Here is a 22,604-nt window from a genome sequence, read left to right on the forward strand (position 1 = left end):
TACACTCCTGGAGCCTCAGATCTTGCAGAGGTTTTAAGATCAGTCTGCAGCATGATGCTGGGGAAGGGAGAGTTCAGACCCATAATTTCATTATCTTAGAATTCCCGGCAAGGAAAGATTATGAATGGATAGTTACCTAGTGCCATTGAGAGGCTGAATGACTGGTCTGGGTGGCAGGATTTGAACTTGTCTCCTTCTGCCTCAGAAGTCAACATACCACACGAATTCCATCGGGGCACCTTCTCTCACAAACTCCCTCTATTTAGGAACCGGTGCAAGTATAACATTATCTTTTGACAGATGAGGAAACTGAGACTCCTAGAAGAGAGTTCATACAACTAGGAGAGGACAAAGCCAGAATATGGACCCAGGTTCCCCCATCTCCAAGGTCATCGTGCTACACTACTAATCTCTCCCCTTCACATACAGCATCAGGATTCGCAAATTGCTTTCCTTATGAGGACCCTGGCTAATGAGATGATTTCCATTTTTTCAGATGAGGAAATTGTGCCAGAGGTCAGGTCCTGTCCCCCAGGATCCTCCATGTGCCTTTCCCTTCCTCTCCCTCCCCCATTTCCCCTCTGGGATCACCTCCCATGGGCGCTGTTTGCATGGTGTCTCCCCATTGAAACGTGACCTTCTTGAAGTAGGAACTAGTTTTACCTCTTCTTATCCCCAGTGTTCGGCCAATAAAGTAAATTCTCAGTTAGGACTTGGTGGCTAGAACTGACAATTTAGGTCCAAGGGAATGTGTTCTTGGGCTGTCTAGGGGAGCCCCCCGCTCCGCTGCACCTTCCCCAGCCTGAGTCTGGGGCTCTGTGTTCAGTGACATTTCCAGTGAGCCCAGGATACCCTCGGGACCCGTGACCAGGCCACGCTTGGTGGAACAAGGGAGCTTTGCTCGGACAAGAGAAAGCTTAGAGGGGACTGGAGGGTTACCATGTAAAAGGTGGATCATTGCTCTTTTTCTGCTGGTGCTATAAGGCAAAATTAAGAGTGCTGGGTGGCAGGAAGACAGATATAGGCTTAATGTCAGCCAACACTTCCTAAAAATGCACGGCGTCCCAAAGGGATGGGGCTGCCACGGGAAGCTGTGGGCTCCCTCCTGCAGAGGCTGGACGCGCAGTTGCTAGGGATGTTGTAGCGGGTCCTTGTTCAGGTCTGAGCGACCTCTGGGGACCCTTCTAAGTCTGACTGTACTTCTGCTGCCTTTACTTTATATGACATCGGTCTCCCTCATAAATGATCTTTAAGGAAAGTCCTTGTTAAACCTCAAAGATTTGATAGAGATGTGATTTCTGCCTCTGCTTTTTGCACAAACTATCAGGACTGGGCTGAGAGCATCTGGATCAGGGATATCCGGCTGCCCCCAGTGAATCAGAGGCTTTGGGTCCTCGGATCATTAAAGGAAGCTGGCTGGGGGGTGGGAGCAGAGTAGGATGGGATGGGGTATTCTTTCATTACAGCTGAGAAAACTTCCCAGCTTCCCTACCACCCAAACCTCTAGGGAACCTGCTGTCATGCCTCGTTAGGCACTCAGAAGCCTCCCAGGAGTTGCCTTATGAAACCCCTAATAATAGAGTAATTAGTGTAATGATGATTAATGACACCTTGAATTTATCTCTCTCTTACATCCCTCCCTCTTCTAAGATCTGCCCCCTCAAAGTCTCGAACAGGTGGGATGGGGCTCTGGGGGCCTTTGAATTTCCCTCTTCTTCCTAGATAGCCAGCACATTCTAATACAATCCAAGTAGACATTAGCCATCTTGACGCAATGGAAAGGGCATTTAGAGGCAGTGGAATTGGGTTCAAATTCCAACCTTACAATTTACCAGCTGTGTGACTTGGAACAAATAACTTTTCTGGGCCTCAGTGTACCCATTTGTAAAATACAGGGATTGAATTTGATGATCCTTAAGGTTGAAATCTGGTTCTCTGACCTATATGTAATACAAAATAAAATTTAGAGATATAAGCAAAATATGAGATCACTTCCAAATGTGGAAATCAGAGGAAACTTTATGGAGAAGAAAAAAATGGAAAGATGAATAGGAAATCAATATGGGAAGATTAGCATTCGGGAAAGAAGGGATGAATGAATGAGTGCCCATTTCAGGTATACTAGGAAAAGAGACACAGGCAGAATCCCTATTTTCCAATCATGAAACCCCAAGGTTCTATCTCTTCATAGTCAGGCAAGTCAGGAAGCCCTCCAAACTCAAAAGATTCAACATGGCAGACAAGTCCCAGAACAATGGAGAGATGCATGGCAAGCATTAGGTGATTGTGGCCTGTTACCAACCATGATTCACATGCAGGAATCGGCATCAGATTTCATGGGTCCATGAAAATGGAAATTTAAAAATTGCATCTTTATTTTCACTAAATTCTAACTAAAAATTGCCATTTCCTTCCATTATGAATGTAGGCTACAAAACATGGCTTTGATTTTTTTTTTCATTTAACACGTTTTCTTTCTCTCTCTTTTTAAAAATTGTAATTTTTTATTTTGGCAACAATAGTATTTTATTTTTCTAATTATATGTAAGGATAGTTTTCAACACTGATTTTTTAATAAGATTTTGAATTTCAATTTTTCCCCTCCTACTTCTCCCCCATCTAAAAGAGCAAGCAATCTTGATATAGCTTATACATGGATATCATGGATACATAATTCCACATTAGTTATATTGTAACAAAAGACTCAGAAAAGGGAAAAACCACAAGAAAGAAAAAAAGGTGAAAATAGTATGCTTTGATTTGCATTCAGTTTCCATAATTCTTTCTCTGGATGTGGATGATATTTTCCATCATGAGTCTTTTGGAATTATCTTGTATCACTGGATTGCTGAGAAGAGCTAAATCTATCACAGCTGATCGTGGCACAATGTTGCTATTACCATACACAAGATTCTCCTGGTTCTCTCTCACAAGATTCTCTCTGCTCACTTCATTCAGCATCAGTTCCTGTAAAGCTTCCAGATTTTTCTGGGATCATCCTACTCATCATTTAATTATGGTACAATAGTATTCCATTATATTCATACAGCACAATTTGTTCAGCCATTCTCCCCCAATTGATGGACATCCCCTCAATTTCCAATTCTTTGTCCATAAAAAAAGTTTCTATAAATATTTTAGTACATGTGGGTCCTTTTCCCTTTTTTAAAAAATGATTTCTTTGGGATACAGACCTAGTAGTCATAAGGCTGGATCCAAGAATATGCACCTTTGGGCATCGTTCCAAATCACTCTCCAGTTCATAACTTCACGAACGATTTTCTCACATCTTTTCCAACACTTATCATTTTCCTTTTCTGTCACATCAGCCAATCTGATCATGTGTGGTGGTACTTCAGAGCTGCAAAACATGGTTTGGAAGGATCCCATAGGCCACCATAATGGTCCATGACACATAAAAAAGTTAAGGATCTCTTACTCAGGAGCCTTACTTTCAGAACCAACATACTGTTGTCTTTGGATGGTTTCTAACAAACTTGGGCCAGATTGACAAGAATAAGGGCATAGCAGTTGGAACGGTGGGGATGATAGTGCTGAAACCCAGGGTTTCCAGGACCAGAGAAAACATCCTCCCTTTGTGACTGACAAAGAGTCATTATTGTTCAGTCTTGATGAAATATGCAGAATGCAAATGGGAAAGGGATATTTCCCCATCAATGACAAATCTCTCCGAATACTCCCCTAAGGGGTGATATTGAGTCTCAGAATATAACATATGCTCAGTGAGATACACAGTTACTTTATAAATGGGCCTAATAATACACACCAGAAAAATCATGTGGATGAGAAGTCTCTGTTGTCCAGACTAAAACATGCAGTTAGGAGACACTGTTTTAGTCCACTGGTATTTGCATTTTCAGCGCCTACAAATGGACGTAAGCTGAGCTAGAGTTGCGTTGAAGGAAAAGAGTGGGTGGAATTACATTTGGGAAACTTTATAGCATTTTTGGGCAGCTAAGTGGTGTAATGGATAGAGCACTGGCCCTGGAGGCAGGACCTGAAATCAAATGTGACCTCAGACACTTCCCAGCTGTGTGGCCCTGCTCAAGTCACTTAGCTGTTTGCCTCACTTTCCTCATCTCTGTTAAATGCACTGGAGAAGGAAATGGCAAATCATTCCACTGTCTTTGCCGAGAAAACTCCAAACAGGGTCACAAAGAATCTGATATGATTGAACAACAACGTAAGCTTACCCCAAGCTGCTTTCTAATACAAGAGTCCATCTTTTTTCCCCTAAAATTCTCCTGGCCGCAAATAAGGCCACAAGTCAGGAAGCCCCACAAACGCAAAAGATTCAACATGGCAGACAAGTCCCGGAACAACGGAGAGATTCATGGCAAGCATTAGGAGGTTGTGTCCTCTTATCAACCACGATTCACATGCGGGAATCGGCATCAGATTTCCCACCGAAAGCATCTGCAGCTAGGAAAGGAAGCAGGCCAGTCTTGTAGTGAGAATGAAAAATAACAGATGGACCGCCCAAGGGTGGCAATGGAATCCATGCATGAGATACAAAAGGACCCAGAAGAAGGCTTCTCATGCTTTGGGTAGATGATCTGTGGAGGACTAATGGAAAAACATTGACAAGAATTACCCAACTGAGAATGTGCTGGACTGCCTCTGGGCCTTGGAGGGAGCAACAATCACAAAGCCATTGAAGTACTGAAAGGTGATTACGGATGCCCTGATGCAATTTTTTTTTTCTCTCTGAGCCTTAATTTTCTCCTCTGTGAAATTAGAATAATCATCTTTGCCCTCCCTCCATGAAAACACTGTCATAAGAAAAAAGCACTTTGTCAAGTCCACAAGCATTGATTAAGTCCCTGCTGTGTGCCAGGCACTGTGCTAAGTGCTGGAGGACCACGAAAGGCACAAGAGAGTCCCTCTTGTCAAGAAACTCATAATCTCAAGTGGGAAGACAACCCAAAAATAACAAGGTATAAACAATATATATAAAGATATAGATATTTTTATATATGTCGGGCTAATTGCACATAATCCCAGAAGGAAGAGGCTCAAATTAAGATGACCCAGGAAAAGCCTCTTGTATATGGCAGAACTTTAGCTAAGACTTGAAGGAATCCAGGGAGGGTCATTAATCAGAACAGAGGATGGAGAGCATTCGAGGCATGGAGAGTGGGGGAGGGGGTGGTAGTCAGTGAAAATGTCCAGAGCCAAGGGATGACATGGAACCACCAGGAATATAAATGGTGAAGTATATTGTCTTCAAGGAACTCGGGAATGAGACTAGCCAAAGATACCTTGGCTTTCTTCTCCTCCTATGCCCTCCTCCCATCCCCAGAAATACATGATTCTTAAGTGCCCCAGGATGGTTGTTTCAGCACAGGTAACAGATCCACAGGATATAGACTGTTCAGGGGATGGAGAGAGCTAAGGATGAGGAGTGTTTATACATACTAACATCTCTAAAGCACTTTAACTGTGGTAACTAATTAATCCTCATGACCCCCTTGGGAGGCAGCAGAGAATAACATGCTGCCTTTTATGAGGTGTTTGCAAGAAGGTTCTTTCACTTTTCCAGTGATTTCTGGAGTTAGCTTTAGGCCAAATTTCCTATCCTTGAGACAGCATGGAACAGGGGATGAACCCTAGGAGTCAGGGAGCATAGACTCTGGTCCCAGCCCCACCCCTTGGTAGTTGTGTGAACTTGGCCAAATCCCTGACCTTCACAGTGCCTATCTATGAAATAAAAGCACGGGATTTGATGATCTCTAAGATCTTCACCAGCTTTTACAATCTATGGTTTTGTATGTTTTGTCATTCTCTCCATACCAATTTGGTTATTGCCGTAAGATCTTGGGTAAGTAATTTCTGTTCTCTAATTTCTTCATTTGCAAAATGAAGGGATTGATCTAGGGTAACTGTAAGGTCTCTGCCATCTTTAAAGTTTTTCTGTTCTAAGATCCTTCCCTGTTTTAAAGACTCTTCCAGATTTGACATTTTGTCCTCACTGTGGTATTTATTATTATTATTATTAATGACATGGTCGCAACTCCAAAGAGTCTCCAATTTAGCAATATTGTTGGGACAGCTTTGGGCTAAGGTAATGAGGCCTGGGTTCTTACCCTGGTTCTGCCAATAACTCAAGTCAGATCAAACTGACAAGCATTCATTGAAGAATTAAAATCGAGGGTCACCGAAAGAATCTTATTTGGCTGTTAATACATTACAACAGAAGAATAACTATAATAATATCCAAGAGGTCAAAGTGGGCTGATCAAGTATCAAGAGTTTGAGACAATCAAGGCTATTTTGGTATTTATACAATAATAAGGGAAATAAGGAGTCTCAATGCATTGATCGGTTGGACCTCCTGTGTAGGATTTATCATTTCCTTAATAAGTCAGTCGTCTTGGATTTGGTCCTGATTTGGATGATTGTCTCTGAGTGATTGTAAATAGCACCGGTTTCTGTTTTCATCATGAAAGCCAGAGGATCTTTCTCTCCCAGATTAATTACCTTTTTTTTTTTTTTAACTAAGTAAAAAAGGCCATGTTTTGCCTCATTTCTTACCTAGCTAAAACTGAATGGGTGTGACCTCAGTCTTTAAGTCCTTAGTTTAAAAAGACCAAGATTTCCCACTGCCTTCAGGGTTATCCCCAGTCATCTGATCTCTCTCTGGCCACGGCACCCAGATGATTCCAGAGGAGAAAGTAAGACAGAGGATCCTGCACAGGCCTCCCTCATTCAAATCCAGTTCCCTTGCATGTCATGTCATCCCCTCCCCAACGTCAGTGTCCTCGCCAAGAACACAGGACAAGTGACAATGACGACAACAGTCAATAAGCGTCTGTTATTTTTTATGCACCGCGTCCTGTACTATCAGAGGGTTACAAAAAAGGGGGGAAAAGGTTCTTATCTTTGGGCAATGGGAAAAAACCATTATGCAAATGAATCCAGTTGGGATAGGCCCGATGGCCTGAGAACATAAGGAGAGAGTCTAAAAACGGAGAGTAAGGAGGAAGGCGATGAACAGGCGTAAAAGGGGCGGAGCTTAGGGGAAGGATAGGGGACTGGTCAGACGGGGAAAGGCAGAGTGGGATCAGAAAGTGAAGTCTCCGCGGGGCCCTGTAGGTGGCTGAGGAGGAGGGAAGGTCACGGCATTGGAGGCGGTCAGGCAGGAGCTGAAGGGCGCAGCCAGGGCCGGGAAGGGTGAGGGCTAAGAGAAGATGGTGAGCCAGGTGTGAGCCGCAGAAAGGAGGAACGGCGCGGGCCGGCACTGGCCCATACACACCTCGTTGTGCCGCAGTTCCCGTTAGTGTCCTGACCCAGTTTCCCATTGTCCTGTTTAGTCACTCTGCCCTTAACGTTGGATGAGACGAAGGGTTTATATCTTTAGGCTACAATCGCTCCTTCTCAGCGTTGGACAGGATGGAGGTCTGTGCATCGTAGACATCACTAGAACATCAGGAGCCTCTCCAGGCCTCCCCCGTTAGGCTGCCCCCATGCAGGTACCGCCCCCAGGATTGTTCTTGTTCCCCTACAAAAAACCTTGCCGTCTGGTCCGCAGGGCCCGATGCTTTGGGACCATAGTCTCGTCCAGCCCGGGACCAAACAGGGGTGTTTGTAAATGTCTCCGTTTAATAACCCTAAATTGTCTCCGATCTCTGTCTCGCTCCGTTTCTCCGGCCTTGCAACATGAGGCGAGCGGCCCGGGAGAAGAAAAGACCGGACAAAACTCCCGCAAAGGGGCCAGGGCGTCCCGGAGGCGGCAGCGGGCCCTGGAGGAGGGTGACCTCCGATACCTGGGGTCCCGGACCCGGGCTCTCCCTACAACGGTCATCCTCCCCTAGGGAAGAACTCAGGCCCTGATCGGGCTCCTGGGGGTCAGGGTCACATCTTAATGACCACTTTGGGTTTGGTATAAATCGTGAGATTTGTAGTTAGGGTTTGTTTTGTTTTTCTAACAACAGAAAGAAAAAAAGAAATCGATTCCATGAGGGGCGGGGCCCGAACCCCGAGCTTTTCTGGTCACCCGCCATTGTCCCGGGGCTCGCCCTCCGCTCAGTTACGGTCCTGAAAGGGGCGGGGCGGTGATTGGGAGCATAGATAAAGGCCTCCGGCTGCCTAGAAGAAACTTCCGGGGAAGGTGGGGGTGATTCTGTCGTACAACTCCTCCCTCCGCCGCCTCTATGGTTCCGGAAAGGGCCGCCTTCGCTCCTTTTCCCCCGGGCTTTTCCTCTGAGAGCTAAGGGGCGGGGCATCTCTCAGGATCTGTCTTATGATTGGTTGACCCTGCGTGAAAGGAGGAAAGTTTTCCTGCTTCGACGGCCCCGCCTTCCACGTCCCGCGCAAGCGTCCTCCGGCTGGGACAGCGGTCTGCGGCGTTCGGTGGGTGAAGCGCTGGGAGTGTGGGCACGTGGGGCGGAGCGTCGGGGCCAACCTTGGTGGCGGGACCGAACCTTGACTGGGGAGAGAGCGGGGATGAGGGATTAGGATTGGAGTCAGACTAGCGGGAGCGCCCCCTTCCGTGCCCCAGTTTTCCCGTGATTCCGCGCTGTGAAGCGCTCCTGACTCGGGAGCCCCCTCCCGTTTCCTACATGTGGACGCTGAGGCCCAAACAAAAGCTCGTTCCTGGAGTCTCGGGGGCCGAGCTTCTGGGAGGGAAGCCTGACAGGGCTGCTTCCCTCACCCCATTTCACCGTGGGGAAACTGAGGTCCAGAGGAGATGAGCGAGTCCTCTAGAAATGAGCCCATAGAGTGCGCGTCCGCCGGTCCTGGGAGGGAATCCAAGGCTCCGACCAAGATCATGGGGACAAGGGCTGGGAGCTTCCCCAAGCCGTGCCATCTTGGGGGGAAACTGACCTGAGTGAAATTAACACCTTCCCACCGGTCCCGGACTTCCGGTGCTTGTGGCCTTCCGGAAACCAGGGACTTTTCCTTTCTGGGAGCAAGGGAAAGCTCTGGAGCAGAGAACTGGGTTCTAGGCTGCGCCTCACTCCTGATGGGCATGTGTGCTGTCAGGTGAAGCGGGGATGCCCTAGAGCACCTTGAAGGTTCCTTCCCGCCTGGAATCCTATGGTGACTTCACTTGTCTGGACCCTCCCCTCCCCCACCACTATTGGCTGGGTTTTGCTCATTTTTGCGCCTGAACCCATGATTTTGTCTGTGAAGGGAAGGGAGCTCCGGGGGAGGGGCTGTTCTACCTCTGAGAGAGCTAACGGAAGCCGGGGGGTTTTAGGTGACCTGGGCAGGGTCACCTGGCTGGTAAACAAGCCAGTATGGGAACCAAGGTCCCGGACCTCAGGCCGTCCTTCTGCCTGCTTTGCCAGCTGATGTCCCTCCTTAGGTGCCTCATATTCTCAATGGGAACATTTTAAGTTTAAATGAGAAAGGAAAAAAATTAGAAGGGTGTAATATAAATGAGATTACTCATAGCGGGAGAGAGAGGGGAGTCCTGCTTGAGTCAGCAAGAATTAGAAGGAAAGAAAAATCAGGTTAATGAGATGTTCTAGTGGGGCTAAGAGTTGCCCACATTTCCAGATTTGTAGCCCCGTGAGGGAGATAATCTGATTCTGTGGTGCTGGTGGCGGTTCAGCTGTGTGCGAGTCTTTGTATCCCCATTTTTCCTTGGCAGGGATACTGGAGTATTTGCCCTTTCCTTCCCCAGTGCATTTTACTGATGAGGAAACTGAGGCAAACAGGGTTGTGTGAATTTGGCACAGCTCACACGCTAAGTGCCTGAGGCCAGACTGGAACTAGGACCATCCTCTGCCGCCTCGCTTTCCTACGGCATGAGCACTTAATGGATATACCTCCTTTTCCTACAGGTCTGAGTGGTTCCTTCCTGGGCTGGCATGGAAAGGCTTCTGAGAAGATGGAGAAGCTTTTCTGGCCCTCTGTTGGCCCGCTGCCCACCGTCACAGCCCCCCCTTTGCAAGGCTTACCATCACCCCCCAGGCCGAGTGAAACGCCTGGCCCTCTCCCGGTTTTTCCAGCCTCAGAACCTCAGGGAAGATCAGGTGGTGGGACTGGAGAGCAGGGCTGCCGAGCTGACCTGTAAGAGCCACCGGCTGATGCTGCAGACTGGGCTGATTCACCCCGCTGGCTCTGGCTGTTACCACTACCTGCCCTTCACCGTGCGAGCCATGGAGAAGCTGATCCGGATGATAGACCAGGAGATGCAGGCCATCGGCGGGCAGAAGCTCGACATGCCCAGCCTGTGCTCAGCCGAGCTCTGGAGGGCCACTGGCCGGTGGCAGCTCATGGGCAAGGAGCTCTTTCAGCTGCAGGATCGACACAACAAGGAATACTGCTTGGGCCCAACGCACGAGGAAGCCATCACCAGCCTGATCGCCTCTCAGAAGACCCTGTCCTACCGGCAGCTCCCCCACCTCCTCTATCAGGTCACACGCAAGTTCCGAGACGAGCCCCGGCCCCGCTTCGGCCTCCTGCGGGGCCGGGAGTTTTACATGAAGGACATGTACACCTTCGACTGCTCCGCCGAAGCCGCCCACCAGACCTACGACCTGGTGTGCGACGCTTACGGCCGGCTCTTTGACCGGCTCGGGCTTCACTTTGTCCGGGTGCAGGCAGCCGTGGGGAGCATCGGGGGGACGATGTCTCACGAGTTTCACCTCCCCTTGAACGTTGGGGAAGATACGCTTGCAGCCTGCTCCAATTGCGGTTTCACAGCCAACGTGGAGACGCTGGGCCCCAAGCAGCCAAATTGCCCGGTGTGCCAGGGGAAGTTGGCAGAGACCCAAGGTGTTGAAGTGGGGCACACCTTTTACCTGGGCACTAAATACTCCTCTGTATTCAACACCGAGTTTATTAATGCTCAAGGAAAGCCCTCGCTGGTGGAAATGGGGTGCTATGGGTTAGGCGTGACACGGATCCTGGCCGCGGCCATCGAAGTCCTTTCCACCGAAGAGTGCGTGCGCTGGCCCGGGCTGCTCGCGCCTTACCAGGTGTGCCTCATTCCACCAAAAAAGGGCAGCAAGGAAGAGAAGGCGATAGAGCCGATGGAAACGCTCTATGACGACATTGCCGACGCCTTGCCCCAGCTGCAGGGGGAGGTCTTGCTCGATGACAGGACACATTTAACCATTGGGAACAGATTGAAAGATGCCAAGAAACTCGGCTACCCGTTTGTGGTGATAGCGGGCAAGAGAGCCTTGGAGCAGCCCTGCCAGTTTGAGGTCTGGTGTCAGAACACTGAGGAGGTGGTGTTCCTCCCTAAACAGGGGCTGCTGGATTTGCTGCGCAAAGTACAGGTGGTCTAAATATCCGGTCTCTGATCCTTGTAGGTCCCACGTTCTGTCCGTTCACAGTGATCTTAAGTGCTAGAAGCAGTGCAACTGGTAGAAGATGGATGTTAGTTAAAAGAGCAAGATTTCTCTGTGACCCTGGGCGAGTCACTTAACCCCAATTGCCTCAGCCAAAAACCCACAAGATTTCATCATTCATTTAGTCAACATCACTCAGTCACATAAAAAGAAAGAAATTTAATTTCTTTTTCCACTGACAGTCTACTGGCCTGCTCTACTTGAAATCAACAGAAACTTATGGATTGTGAGGAGGATGCTCATGGCAGGCAATTCGTAGTCTTAAAGGCCTGGTCTTCTTACTCAAAACCAACTGGAAGATTGAGACGATTAGATGGGAGCCCAAATGAGAAAATTCCCCCAGAAACTTTAGCCCTAATTAGGCTAAACTAAAAGTCTGAGCTCATTTTCTCTTGATTCGTGAGGCCAAATTTATGGGATATGAGAATGTTCACTTTTAGTCTACATAATGTTTAGCCATGTTAATAGGCCAGGCTGAATAATAGCTCGGGAAGATCTGGAGCCAGGATCAGAGAGCCAAAGTCTTCTGACTCCGTACCCAGTTCTGCCATCGGCTCTTATTACTACTGTGAAACCTCAAATCTCATTCTCTTGGTAATGGCGACTCGCTGCCCACCTCAGGGGAGTGCAGTGACCACAAATGAGATGCTTTCTGCAAAATGATTCCATTCCCCTGGAGGAGTCAGAGGAACACATACACCGTGTTCCCAAACTATCATTGTCCTGGACTTGCCGACTCTGTTTCTTGCCATCAGTGGATGGCATGGGGATGTTGGCAAAACACCAGGTACAGGCTGTTATTCCTTCCTTGTTCCTGAGGGACCTCTGAAAGGAGAGGCAGAGTGAATATTTAACAGAATTAACAAAGGGACAGAAATTGGCTAGCATTATCACATATTATGATGGACTCATTCTGCGTTTTAGTGGGAATGAAACTTGTGTTGCTGTGATGCTTTCAGGTTTACAAAGCACTGAACTCACAACAACCCTGGGAAATGTGGGTTGTGTAAGGATTTATATTCTTATGTAGAGATGAAGAAACTGAGGTCCAGAGAGGACAGTCTCCTAATGAATTATGTCAGAGTTGGGACTGGAATCCAAATCTCCTGACCCTGACCAGAACTACTTTAAATTCTGTGTGTTTTTGACCATTTAAGGGCTGACCCTTTTCCTCCCCTCCTTGGAGTCCCTTCTCCTGTCCTTCGTTTGCATCGTGGGTAGTTGAAATGATCAGTGAAGGACACCTGAAGGTTTATTATCTCTGAGGCAGGTAGAGGGTTTTGGAAAGAAAATGAGGTAATTTCCTGTTCTCTTATAAAGGGCCATTGACCTTTATGGTTTACAGCACAAACTGATGACTACGAGAAGCTCGAAGGTGCGTGCTACAAATGAGGAGGTCCTTCAAACACCATTATAGGACACCTGGATGAAGGGCACCATTTTTAAGGTTTAACCACTGAGCAACCAGAGCTTCATGCAATCCCATATGGCAGACTAAGTTCAGCCTTGAGGCAGCTTAACTGAGAGGAAAAAGGCAACAAAAAAGAATCCTGTTTCCTCTCTCCTGCTTCTTTTTATATTTCTACAAATATGTATAAGATATGTGTGGAAGTCAGCCTCATGGTTGAGGAAAAATATCATGGAAAAGTGAATGGTGCTGGTAACTAAAATGTGCTCTTAATAGTTTTATTAATATGTGTGGGAATATAGGATTATTTTTCCTAATTGATTTTGTTTGGTTAAGTTTTTTGATAAAAATAGTCCAAGATACCATCGTTGAATAGGAAATTGTGAAGTATAATTGTTAGAGAGATCTTCCTTGTGTGGAGCCAACTGGTATTAGAGGTTTTAGACTTTAGAAATTATTTATAGGGGCAGCTAGGTGGCGCAGTGGATAGAGCACCATATGTCAGGAGAACCTGACTTCAAATCTGGTCTCAGACACATAACCTTTCCTAGCTGTGTGACCCTGGGCAAGTCACTTAACCTCAATTGCCTCAGGCAAAAAAAAAAAAAGGAATTGTGATCACAGCACTAGGAAGGACCAATTCAATTCCATAAACCTGAGGCACCTCTCTGTGCCTGGCACTGTGCTAAGCAATGGGGCTACAAGAAGAAGAAAAGATAATCCCTGCTCTCAAGAAATTTGCAAAGGAAACTGGAAAGGGGGGCATCTTCCATGGAGTTCAAACCAAGCTTTGCTAGTGGAAAGAGGCTGAGAATGGGGGAAAGGTGTTGGCTGTCCGTAGTTGAGTTATATAGTTTAGTATTGAGGTTTAAGGTGATGGACGTATCCTAGAAGGGCAGAACCTATCTGGTCCAACCCCCTCATTTTATGGTGGAGGGAACAGAAGCCCACATTTTTGAGTAATTTACTCGAGGTCACACAGGTAGTAAATTTCCAAGGTAAGATTCCAGCTTGGGTTGATTGACTCCAAACCCAAATACAGTTCTTTTGACTTCATCTTGTTGTCATTATCACCTTTCAACTCTAACTTTCCCTTTTTAGATCATGCAGAATGAGTACCTACTTTAAGACCACTATCTTGTCCCCCTCATTTCTTCTTTTCAGGTAAATATTCCCAGTCTCAGGGAATGTAGTTTTGAATCCCAGCCTCTTCCTGGTCACTCTCTTGATCTTGGTGCAGTTTATCATGTCCTTGACCATATTGCCCAAGAGTGCATGCTGGACTCTACATGTGGGCTGGCCTGGGTACAGAATAAGGGAGTAGCACCCTCTCAGCACAGACTCCAGCGTCCTCTTTCTAGAGCTAGAATAGCCTTTTAGAAGCCATTGATAGAGGAAGAAACCAGGAACCAGAGTGTTCAATACCTTCCCCAGTATCACAAAGTTAATAAATGTTATAGGTGAGATTTGAACCCGGGTCTTCCTGATTTCTTCGTATATCTAGCATATGTTAAGTGCCTTCTGTGTGTTTTAAACTCCTTGCTCTTGAGAGATTTGCATTCTATTGCTAGGGTCCACATGTTCATAAATAAGTAAATATACCAAATATACAAAGTAATGGGGCAGGGAATGGGAGATGGGGAGGCCATGAAGCACAAACTGGGAGAATTAGGAAGGGCTGCTGTGGTCCCTTCCAGTGCTCCTACTCTATGCTTGTCCAAAGGCCAAAAGGCCTGTGAGTGAGGTGAAGAATGGTTGGGATCCCTCACAAAACAATGGTCCAGGCAACCTGAAGGATACGGACCTCTATGAACTGATGCCGAGCAACAAGGGCAGAACTGGGAGAGCAGTTTGTCAGTGATAACACAGAGAAACCAGCGTTGAGGACTAAATCTCTGATTGCTCCCATGATGAACTGGGAATCAAAAAGAATGAAGATGAAGCACGCCATCCTCCTCCTGACAGAGAAGTGTTAAATTGGAATTGCAGAAAGGAATGCAGATTTCTCACACGGTACATATGGGACTGTCATGCCTGTGATGCAAGGATGTATTTTTTTTTTCCACTTTAATAGTTTTTTATTTTGCTTTTTTTTATTAATTTTTTTTTTATTTTCAAAACATTTGCATGGATAATTTTCAATATTCACGCTTGCAAAACCTTTTGTTCCAAATTTTTTTCTCCCTTCTCTTCATCCCCTCTCCTAGATGGTAAGTAATCCAGTATATGTTATGGCATATGTTTAACATATGCAATTCTTCTATACATATTTCCATAATTACCATGCTGCACAAGAAAAATCAGATCAAAAGGGAAAAAATGAGAAAGAAAATAAAATGCAAAAAACAACCGAAAGAGTGAAAATGCTGTGTTTTGATCCACACTCGGTCCCCACAATCTCTCTCTGGATGCAAATGGCTTTCTCCATCATAAGACCATTAAAACTGATCTGAATCATCCCGTGTTGGAAAGAGCCACATCCATCAGAATTGGTCATCCATTTAATCTTGTTGTATATAATGATCTGGTTATGCTCACTTCACTTAGCATCAGTTCCTGTAAGTCTCTCCAGGCCTTTCTGAAATCCTCTTGCTTGTCATTTCTTACAGAGCAATAATATTCTATAACATTCATGTACCATAATTTATTTAGCCATTCCCCAGCATGGGGCATCCCCAGGATGGGCATCCACTCGGTTTCCAGTTTCTTGCCACTATGAAAAGGGCTGCCACAAACATTTTTGCACATGGGGGTCCCATTCCTTCCTTTATGATCTCTTTGGGATTTAAGCCCAATAGTAACCCTGCTGGATCAAAGGGTATGCACAGTTTGATAACTTTTTGAGCATAGTTCCAGATTGCTCTCCAGAATGGTTGAATCAGTTCATAACTCCACCAATAGTGTATCAGTGCCCCAGTTTCCAACATTCATCATCTTTTCCTGCTATCTTAACCAATTTGAGACGTGTATAGTGATATCTCAGAGTTGTCTTAATTTGCATTTCTCTGATCAAGAGTTGATTTAGAGCACTTTTCATATGACTAGAAATAGTCTCAATTTCTTCATCTGAAAATTGTTCATATCCTTTGACTAACAATTGGAGAATGGCTTGCATTCTTATTAATTTGAGTCAGTTCTCTATTTTAGAAATGAAGCCTTTATTAGAACCCTTAAATGTAAAAATAATTTCCCAATTTATTGCTTCCCTTTTGATCTTCTCTGCATTGGTTTTGTTTGTACAAAATTTTTTTTAACTTAATATAATCAAAATTATCTATCTGGTGTTCAGTTGTGAGTTCCAGTTCTTTGGATACAAATTCCTTCTCCATAGATCTGAGAGGTAAACTATCTTGTTTTTCTAATTTGCTTATAATATCACTTTATATCTAAATCATGAACCCATTTAGATCTTATCTTGGTATGTGGTGTTAGGTGTGAGTTGAGCCCTAATTTCTTCCATACTAGTTTCCAATTTTTCCAGTAGTTTTTGTCAAATAGTGAGTCCTTATCCCAAAATCTGGGGTCTTTGGGTTTGTCAAACACTAGATTGCTATAATCATTGGTCATTTTGTTCTATGAGCCTAACCTATTCCACTGATTGACTATTCTATTTCTTAGCCAGTACTAAATGGTTTTAATAACTGCTGTCTGAAAAATGAATCCTTATCAGAACCCTTGAATATTAAAAAATTTCCCCCAGTTTATTGCTTCCCTTCTAATCGTGTCTACATTGGTTTTGTTTGTATGAAATTTTTTTTAACTTAAAATAATCAAAATTACCTATTTTATATTCAATAATGTACTCCAGTTCTTCTTTGGCCACAAATTCCTTCCTTCTTCACAGATCTGAGAGGCAGACTATCCTTTGTTCTTCTAATTTGATGGAGGGATGTATTAAGGGATCTGTTTGTTGCCTTTTAATTCATTCAAGCAAGGGAAAGTAGCAAGAGGAACAGAAGGAATCACCAATCAGAAGTAGGAGATCTTAGGGCTTCACCTTTACTGCCATATATCACTCTTGATTAACATTTTGCTTTTCTTCAGTGAATTCCCTCTGGATTTGTGGGGTTTTTTATTTTATTTTATTTTTGGAGGCGGGGAGAAGGGAAGGTCTGTTTTCTAGATACATCTTTCCTGTCTTGTGCATTAGACTGATTTTCTGAATCCTAGTGTAAGACTTTACCTTTATTCATATTTCATTTTATCAAATTCAGCCCAATATTCTAGCTTGCCAAAATTTTGAGTCCTGTTTCTGTCATTTGATGTATTAGCTATCCCTCCCAGCTTAGTTATCTGCAAATCGGATAGCATGCTATCTTGTGTTTCTCTCAGTCACTGATAAAAATATTCACAAAACCCCAAGCACAGATCTTCCTCCACTAGAGACCTCCTGCTAAATGGACATTAAACCATTAATAGCGATTTTTGGGGTCCAGTCATTTAAGCATCTTTTTAAAAATTGCATTTTATCTTTCCAGTTAACAGCCATTTATTTTCTCTTCCCCCTCCACAATGGAAAAAACCAAAAACCAAATCCCTTAGAACAAATAGGCAAAGTCAAATAAAGAAATTTCCACATTATCATCAGCCCTCTGGTATTGGAGTTGGAGTTCTAAAGTCTTTCAAAGTTGCAGTGAAGGAGCAAGTATTGGATTTGGGATACAAGGACCTACGTTCAAATCTTGGCTGGGCTCCACACTCCCTGTAGAACGTTGGACAGCCCACATAATCTCTCTGACCCTCAATTTCCCCCGCTCCATAAAATGAGGGGGTTGGATGAAAGGATCTCTCCCCAGACCTGATGATTGAAGGGTTACCTGTGGACACTCAACTGTTCTTTGGAGTGTGATCAGAGGAACTGCTATCTAAGGGATTAATGGACATCTCTGTCAAGCAGCAGTGTTCATGGCTGCTAATTAGCTCACACAGTTAAAGCTTAATTGAGCTCAGCTAATTAAAATGGTGTCAAGGCCAAAAGGGTTTGTAGGATAGCAGATTCCTAACTAAGGGGAACTGAGGCCCGTGTATCTACAAGGTTGGAGCCACCTCCAGGGTGGCCTTTGCCAAGGCTGGCTCACTCCGGCGGGCTGAAGTTAAGTCACTGGACATGGCTGGAACATTTCTGTGGCTGGTCATAAAAACACTGGCCACACTGGTAGTATGAGAGTGAGCTAGCCACTTCAGCTCAGCCTTGGTCTCCTCATTTGTCATATGGGAAATTCTAGGTTTATTTCCTAATTATGGAGTTGTAAAGAGAACCTGAAAGTACTGAAGAAGCGTGTCTTATTATTCTTACTGTTAGAATTTACAAGACTGTGTTACGAGAGCTGGCCTTGGAATCGGGAAGACTCCAAGGATCTTCAGGCCCTGTGAATGCCACAATGGCTGCTTCCATTTTTGGGGCCCAGGGAACACTCTCAGGTATAGAGCAGGTGCTGACCTGATCTGAGTTCTCACACAAGAGAAGTCACAGATAGTGCTCCATCAAAGCAGCAGTTACTGCTAAATCCCGCTTCAGATTTGTGAAATTACTCTTCCTCCCACTATCCCTTCTTCCCTTTCCTGCCACTGAGACCTAAATTCAAATCCAGCCTCAGACACTTAAAAAAAATAGTATTTTATTCCAATTACATGTAAAGATAGTTTTTAACATTCAATTTTTATAAGATTTTGAGTTCCAAATTTTTCTCCTCTCTCCTCTCCCTTTCCAAGATGGCAAACCATCGTAGTCCCTTTTAATAGCATCTCACTTAACCTCTGTGTGCCTCAGTTTCCTCAATTGTAAACATAGGATAATAGCACCTACTTTGCAAGATCCTCCACTTGTAAGGACCAAATTAGGTAATGATTGCAAAGTGCTTAGGACACAATAGGAGCTATATAAAGATTAATCCGTTCCTACCTCAACATACTGCTGCATAGTCCCCCATTAGTCATGGCCGAAAAGGTCTGTCTCGTCTCTATCAGGAGATAAACGGCACGTTGCGTTGATAAGTGTTCCAAAGGCTTCCGAGTTATTTTTCTCTATAATGCGGTTGTCATTACCTAAATTGTTCTAGCTCTGCCCACTTCTCTCCACATTAGTTCACAAAGGTCTTCCCAGCTTCCTCTGAAATTGTCTGCTTCATCCCTTATGGTCACATGCCAGTTTGGTTAGCCTTCTCCAACAGGAGGGCACCCCTTTCATTTTCAGCTTTGGACTGCCATAAAACGAGCTGCCATAGAGATTTTTGCACATATTCTTTTCCTCTTTCTTTGATTTCTTGGAGTAGAGGTCTTAGAACTGGGTCCAAATGGGCACGATTTGTTAACTTTCTGGACAACTTAGCTGTCTGATCTTAGATGAGTCACTTAACTCTCTAAGTCTCATTGTCCTTATATGTGGAATGGAGATTATAATAATTCCCACCCCACCGGCTGGGGAACAGCTGAGACCATGGGTGTACATAGTTCAACTTGCATATAAACGTAGACATTCCTTTCACTGAACAGACCAGTATTGTGGTGACGATGTTAGCACGGACCCTTTATACCTCTGGTAGGAATTGTCAGGGATAAGGATCATTCACCTCGTTTGTTCAGGATTACAGAGCCGGTATGTGTCAGAGCCAGGATTTGAACCCTGGTCTTCTGATACCCACAGGATAAGTGGGCATTCATTCACCCTCGGCTAAAAATCTCCAGAGAAGGGAAGCCCCAGACAATTCTATTGTGGAGTAATTTTTCTGGGGAGTTTATCAGTACAATTGTAGAAATATTTCCTAGCCAACACTTTATCTGATGTTTCTCTTCACAGGTAACAAATGGGGTAGAGAGAGATGAGAAATGCCTCCCCACCCCCAATCCCTATAAGACTTTCTCAGTAAATATCTCAGTAAGAGTTCATTGACTTTAATTACTTATCAATGTTATTGAGCAGATTAATGTTACAAAGCAGATAGTAACAGTACCAGTCCAATATCAGTCACTGGCGGGGAAGATTGGAGCCTGGTCACGCAGTATCAGGGTTCATTTGGGGTTACCCCTAAACCCTGAAATGATGTCACTATAGAGTTGTGACCTTGGACAGCTTAATCAAAAATTATTTTTTAGGCTCCAACCAAGTGCCAGACATTGAGATACAAGATAAAAAGAAAGCTGTTCCTGTCCTCAAGAAACTTATATTGTTTTGGGGAAGAGAAATGATCACTTTTCTATGCCTCAGTTTTCCTTAGCTATGAAATGGGAATAATGATCATTTGTAATCCCTGCCTTATAGGACCACTGTGAGAAAAGTGCTTTGTGAGCCATAGAAGTAAGAGCTAGTATCTTTTCTATCCCTGACTGTGCCTAGTTCTATGCTAGGAATATAGCAGAGATTCAGTAAAGACCTGATTATTAAAGAGAAGTAAATACAACAATGAGAGCTCACATATTCTTCAGACTCTAAGGGTACAGAGCAAAGGGACTGATACTCATGAGCTCATTTCATCACTCTTTTTTTGAGAGTGAAATTGGTACTACCATTATCTCGGGATTACCCAATCTCAGAGGTAGAAGGAATCTCAGGTGCCAGATAGGCCAAATCAAACCTGAAGAACGATCCTGTGACTGGCATTTACATAGTGTTTTAGGATTTACAAAGTATTCTCCAACAGAAGAATGGTTAAAGGATATGAACAGGCAGTTCTCAAGAAAGAAAAATATGAAAACAACATTCCAAATCACTGATGACTAGAAAAATGAAAATTAAAACAAATCAGAGGTCTCATTCAACACTTATCGGATTAATAAAGATGGGGTGCGGGAGGACAGGACAAGAGTTGGATGGCTTGCATGGAAATAATCATACAAATATATAAAGTGTTAGTGGAGTTATGGATTGGTCCAGCCATTCTGAAAAGCAATTTGGAGCAGTAATCTCAAATCTCTAAATTGTGTCTGCCCTTTGGCCCGGCTATAGAACTAGTAGATCTATCCCACAGAGATCCAAGAAAAAGAAAAAAAAAAAAAAATATATATATATATATATATATATATACATAGTTTTTGTGGTGGCAAACACTGGAAACCAAGGGCGTGCCCACTGATTGGGGAAAGGCTGAACAGAGCATGGCATGGGAATTAATGAGGTGGGCTTGGTCTGTGAGGAACGATCCTAGAGATAAATTCAAAGAAACTCCAGAGGAATCAGATGAAGAGATGAGAAGTGAGTCAGAACAGTGAAGATGATAAAAATTCTAAAGGAAAACTGTGAAATTTCCAGAATTGGGATCAGCGTGATGACCAATGCTAACTCCTGAACACTGATGATGAAACTCGTCTCCCACCTTTTGGCCGCGAGAAGATGAACTAAATGTGAGGAAAGAGCCCTCCATTGACCAACACAGCCAGTGAATGAATATGTTTTGTGTGATGAGGGAGGGCTTTTCTTTGGAAGTGAGTAGGGCAAAGGAAGGAAAGGCTGTGTGAATGAGACGAGATAGGAAGAAAACAAAGAAAAGGATAACAATGAGTGATTAAAAAATAAACTGAGCAGGACAGAAGAAAGTTCAGAAAGGAATCGACAAGCAGGGCAGCGATAGAATGATCCTGTTATGTTTGAAGTGTCTACTTGGAAATCAGCTACATATAATGGAGAGGCAGGTGTTCATAGGCAGTCATTCTGTTCTGTTCTTAGTCTAGGGAAATTGTTTCGTTTGTCGATGTCTATCAAGTTTGCCATATTTTCTTTGAAGAGCATTTTAAGACATACAAAGCGTGTTATATCCAGGATCTCAGCCTGTGAGATAGTTATATTATCCCTTTTTACACATGAAAAAACTAAATCGCATCATTTGCCCGGGGTTCCAGAGGCCGTGTCAGAGCCACGATTTGAACCTTGGTCTTGTGATACCCACAGGATAAACGGGCATTCATTGGATTCTGCTAAAATCTCCAGAGCAGGGAAGCCGCAGACAATTCTATTTTGGAATCATTTTCCTTGGGAGTTTGTCAGCGAGCATTGATAAAGGATCTACTATTCATTCATTCAAGAAACATTTCTTAAACACCTCCCTGGGGCCGGGTGATTCCAAAAAAGCGAAGCAGTCTTTTGTTCTCAATGAACTTGCTTTTTAACTCGTTTTGTCTTTAACGTTGTCACTTTTTCCTTGCGTGCAGCCTAAATTTACCAACATACACCTTCTCGTTTCTACTTTATTAGCAAATGGTGACAACTCAGAATCGAACCACTGCTGGATGCACATCCTCTTCTCCCATGAAGGGTCTTTAGCTCTAGAGCCATACTGCCCCCACCCCCACCCCCCGGAAACCTGACGAACAAGAAGGGGAAGGCCCTGGTTGTCAACTCTACGGTTCTTTAGACCCCCAGCCCCCACTGCAGAGCTTTGGGAAGTAAGTACTCGTTTTGGTTCCTAGCTAAGGTTTCCCCAACAAGAGAAGTCGAAAAGGTCGACAATTTCCTTATTCCTCTTCTTCCTTTCCTTTGAACTTGGTCATATTTGAGGCAGGAGAACAAGATGGACCCCGGGACTCTGCCATAAACCCGGCTGATACATCTTCAGGACTTGGGAGGGGGAGCTTCTCCACTGAGCCTGCAGCTAAATTGTTTTATAAATGGTATTTTTTTTCTTCCAATCAAAGGGTGTGAGATGTAAAAACCAGCTGTGTAGTGCTCCATTTGTATTCCTAGTGCTTAGCCTGGTGTTTGGCACATGGTCAGTGTTTAATCAAATTTTAAATCATTCATTGGCTTGTTCAGAGCAGGCTACTTCATTCACACACACAGACACACATACCCTCACACACATACACACAGACATACACACTCACACACACCCTCACCCTCACACACACACACACAGACACACACTCACACACACACA

At 44.5% G+C, this 22,604-nt stretch overlaps 1 protein-coding gene across 1 annotated transcript; it reads left to right on the plus strand.

Annotated features, from left to right (window-relative positions):
- The first annotated feature begins 6,834 nt into the window (after positions 1-6,834).
- On the plus strand, positions 6,835-14,905 carry PARS2 (prolyl-tRNA synthetase 2, mitochondrial). Its single transcript, XM_051999614.1, has 2 exons — positions 6,835-8,373; positions 9,813-14,905. The coding sequence occupies exon 2, from the start codon at positions 9,840-9,842 to the stop codon at positions 11,265-11,267; it is 1,428 nt and encodes a 475-aa protein (XP_051855574.1). The 5' UTR covers positions 6,835-8,373; positions 9,813-9,839; the 3' UTR covers positions 11,268-14,905.
- Positions 14,906-22,604: the final 7,699 nt, after the last annotated feature.

Source organism: Antechinus flavipes, chromosome 4 (assembly GCF_016432865.1).
Source record: "Antechinus flavipes isolate AdamAnt ecotype Samford, QLD, Australia chromosome 4, AdamAnt_v2, whole genome shotgun sequence".
In the NCBI taxonomy this organism is placed as follows: Eukaryota; Metazoa; Chordata; class Mammalia; order Dasyuromorphia; family Dasyuridae; genus Antechinus; species Antechinus flavipes.

What these genes read in the sequence shown, in the direction of transcription:
- PARS2 (XM_051999614.1), top strand. Translation starts at nt 9,840, where the DNA reads ATGGAAAGGCTTCTGAGAAGATGGAGAAGCTTTTCTGGCCCTCTGTTG.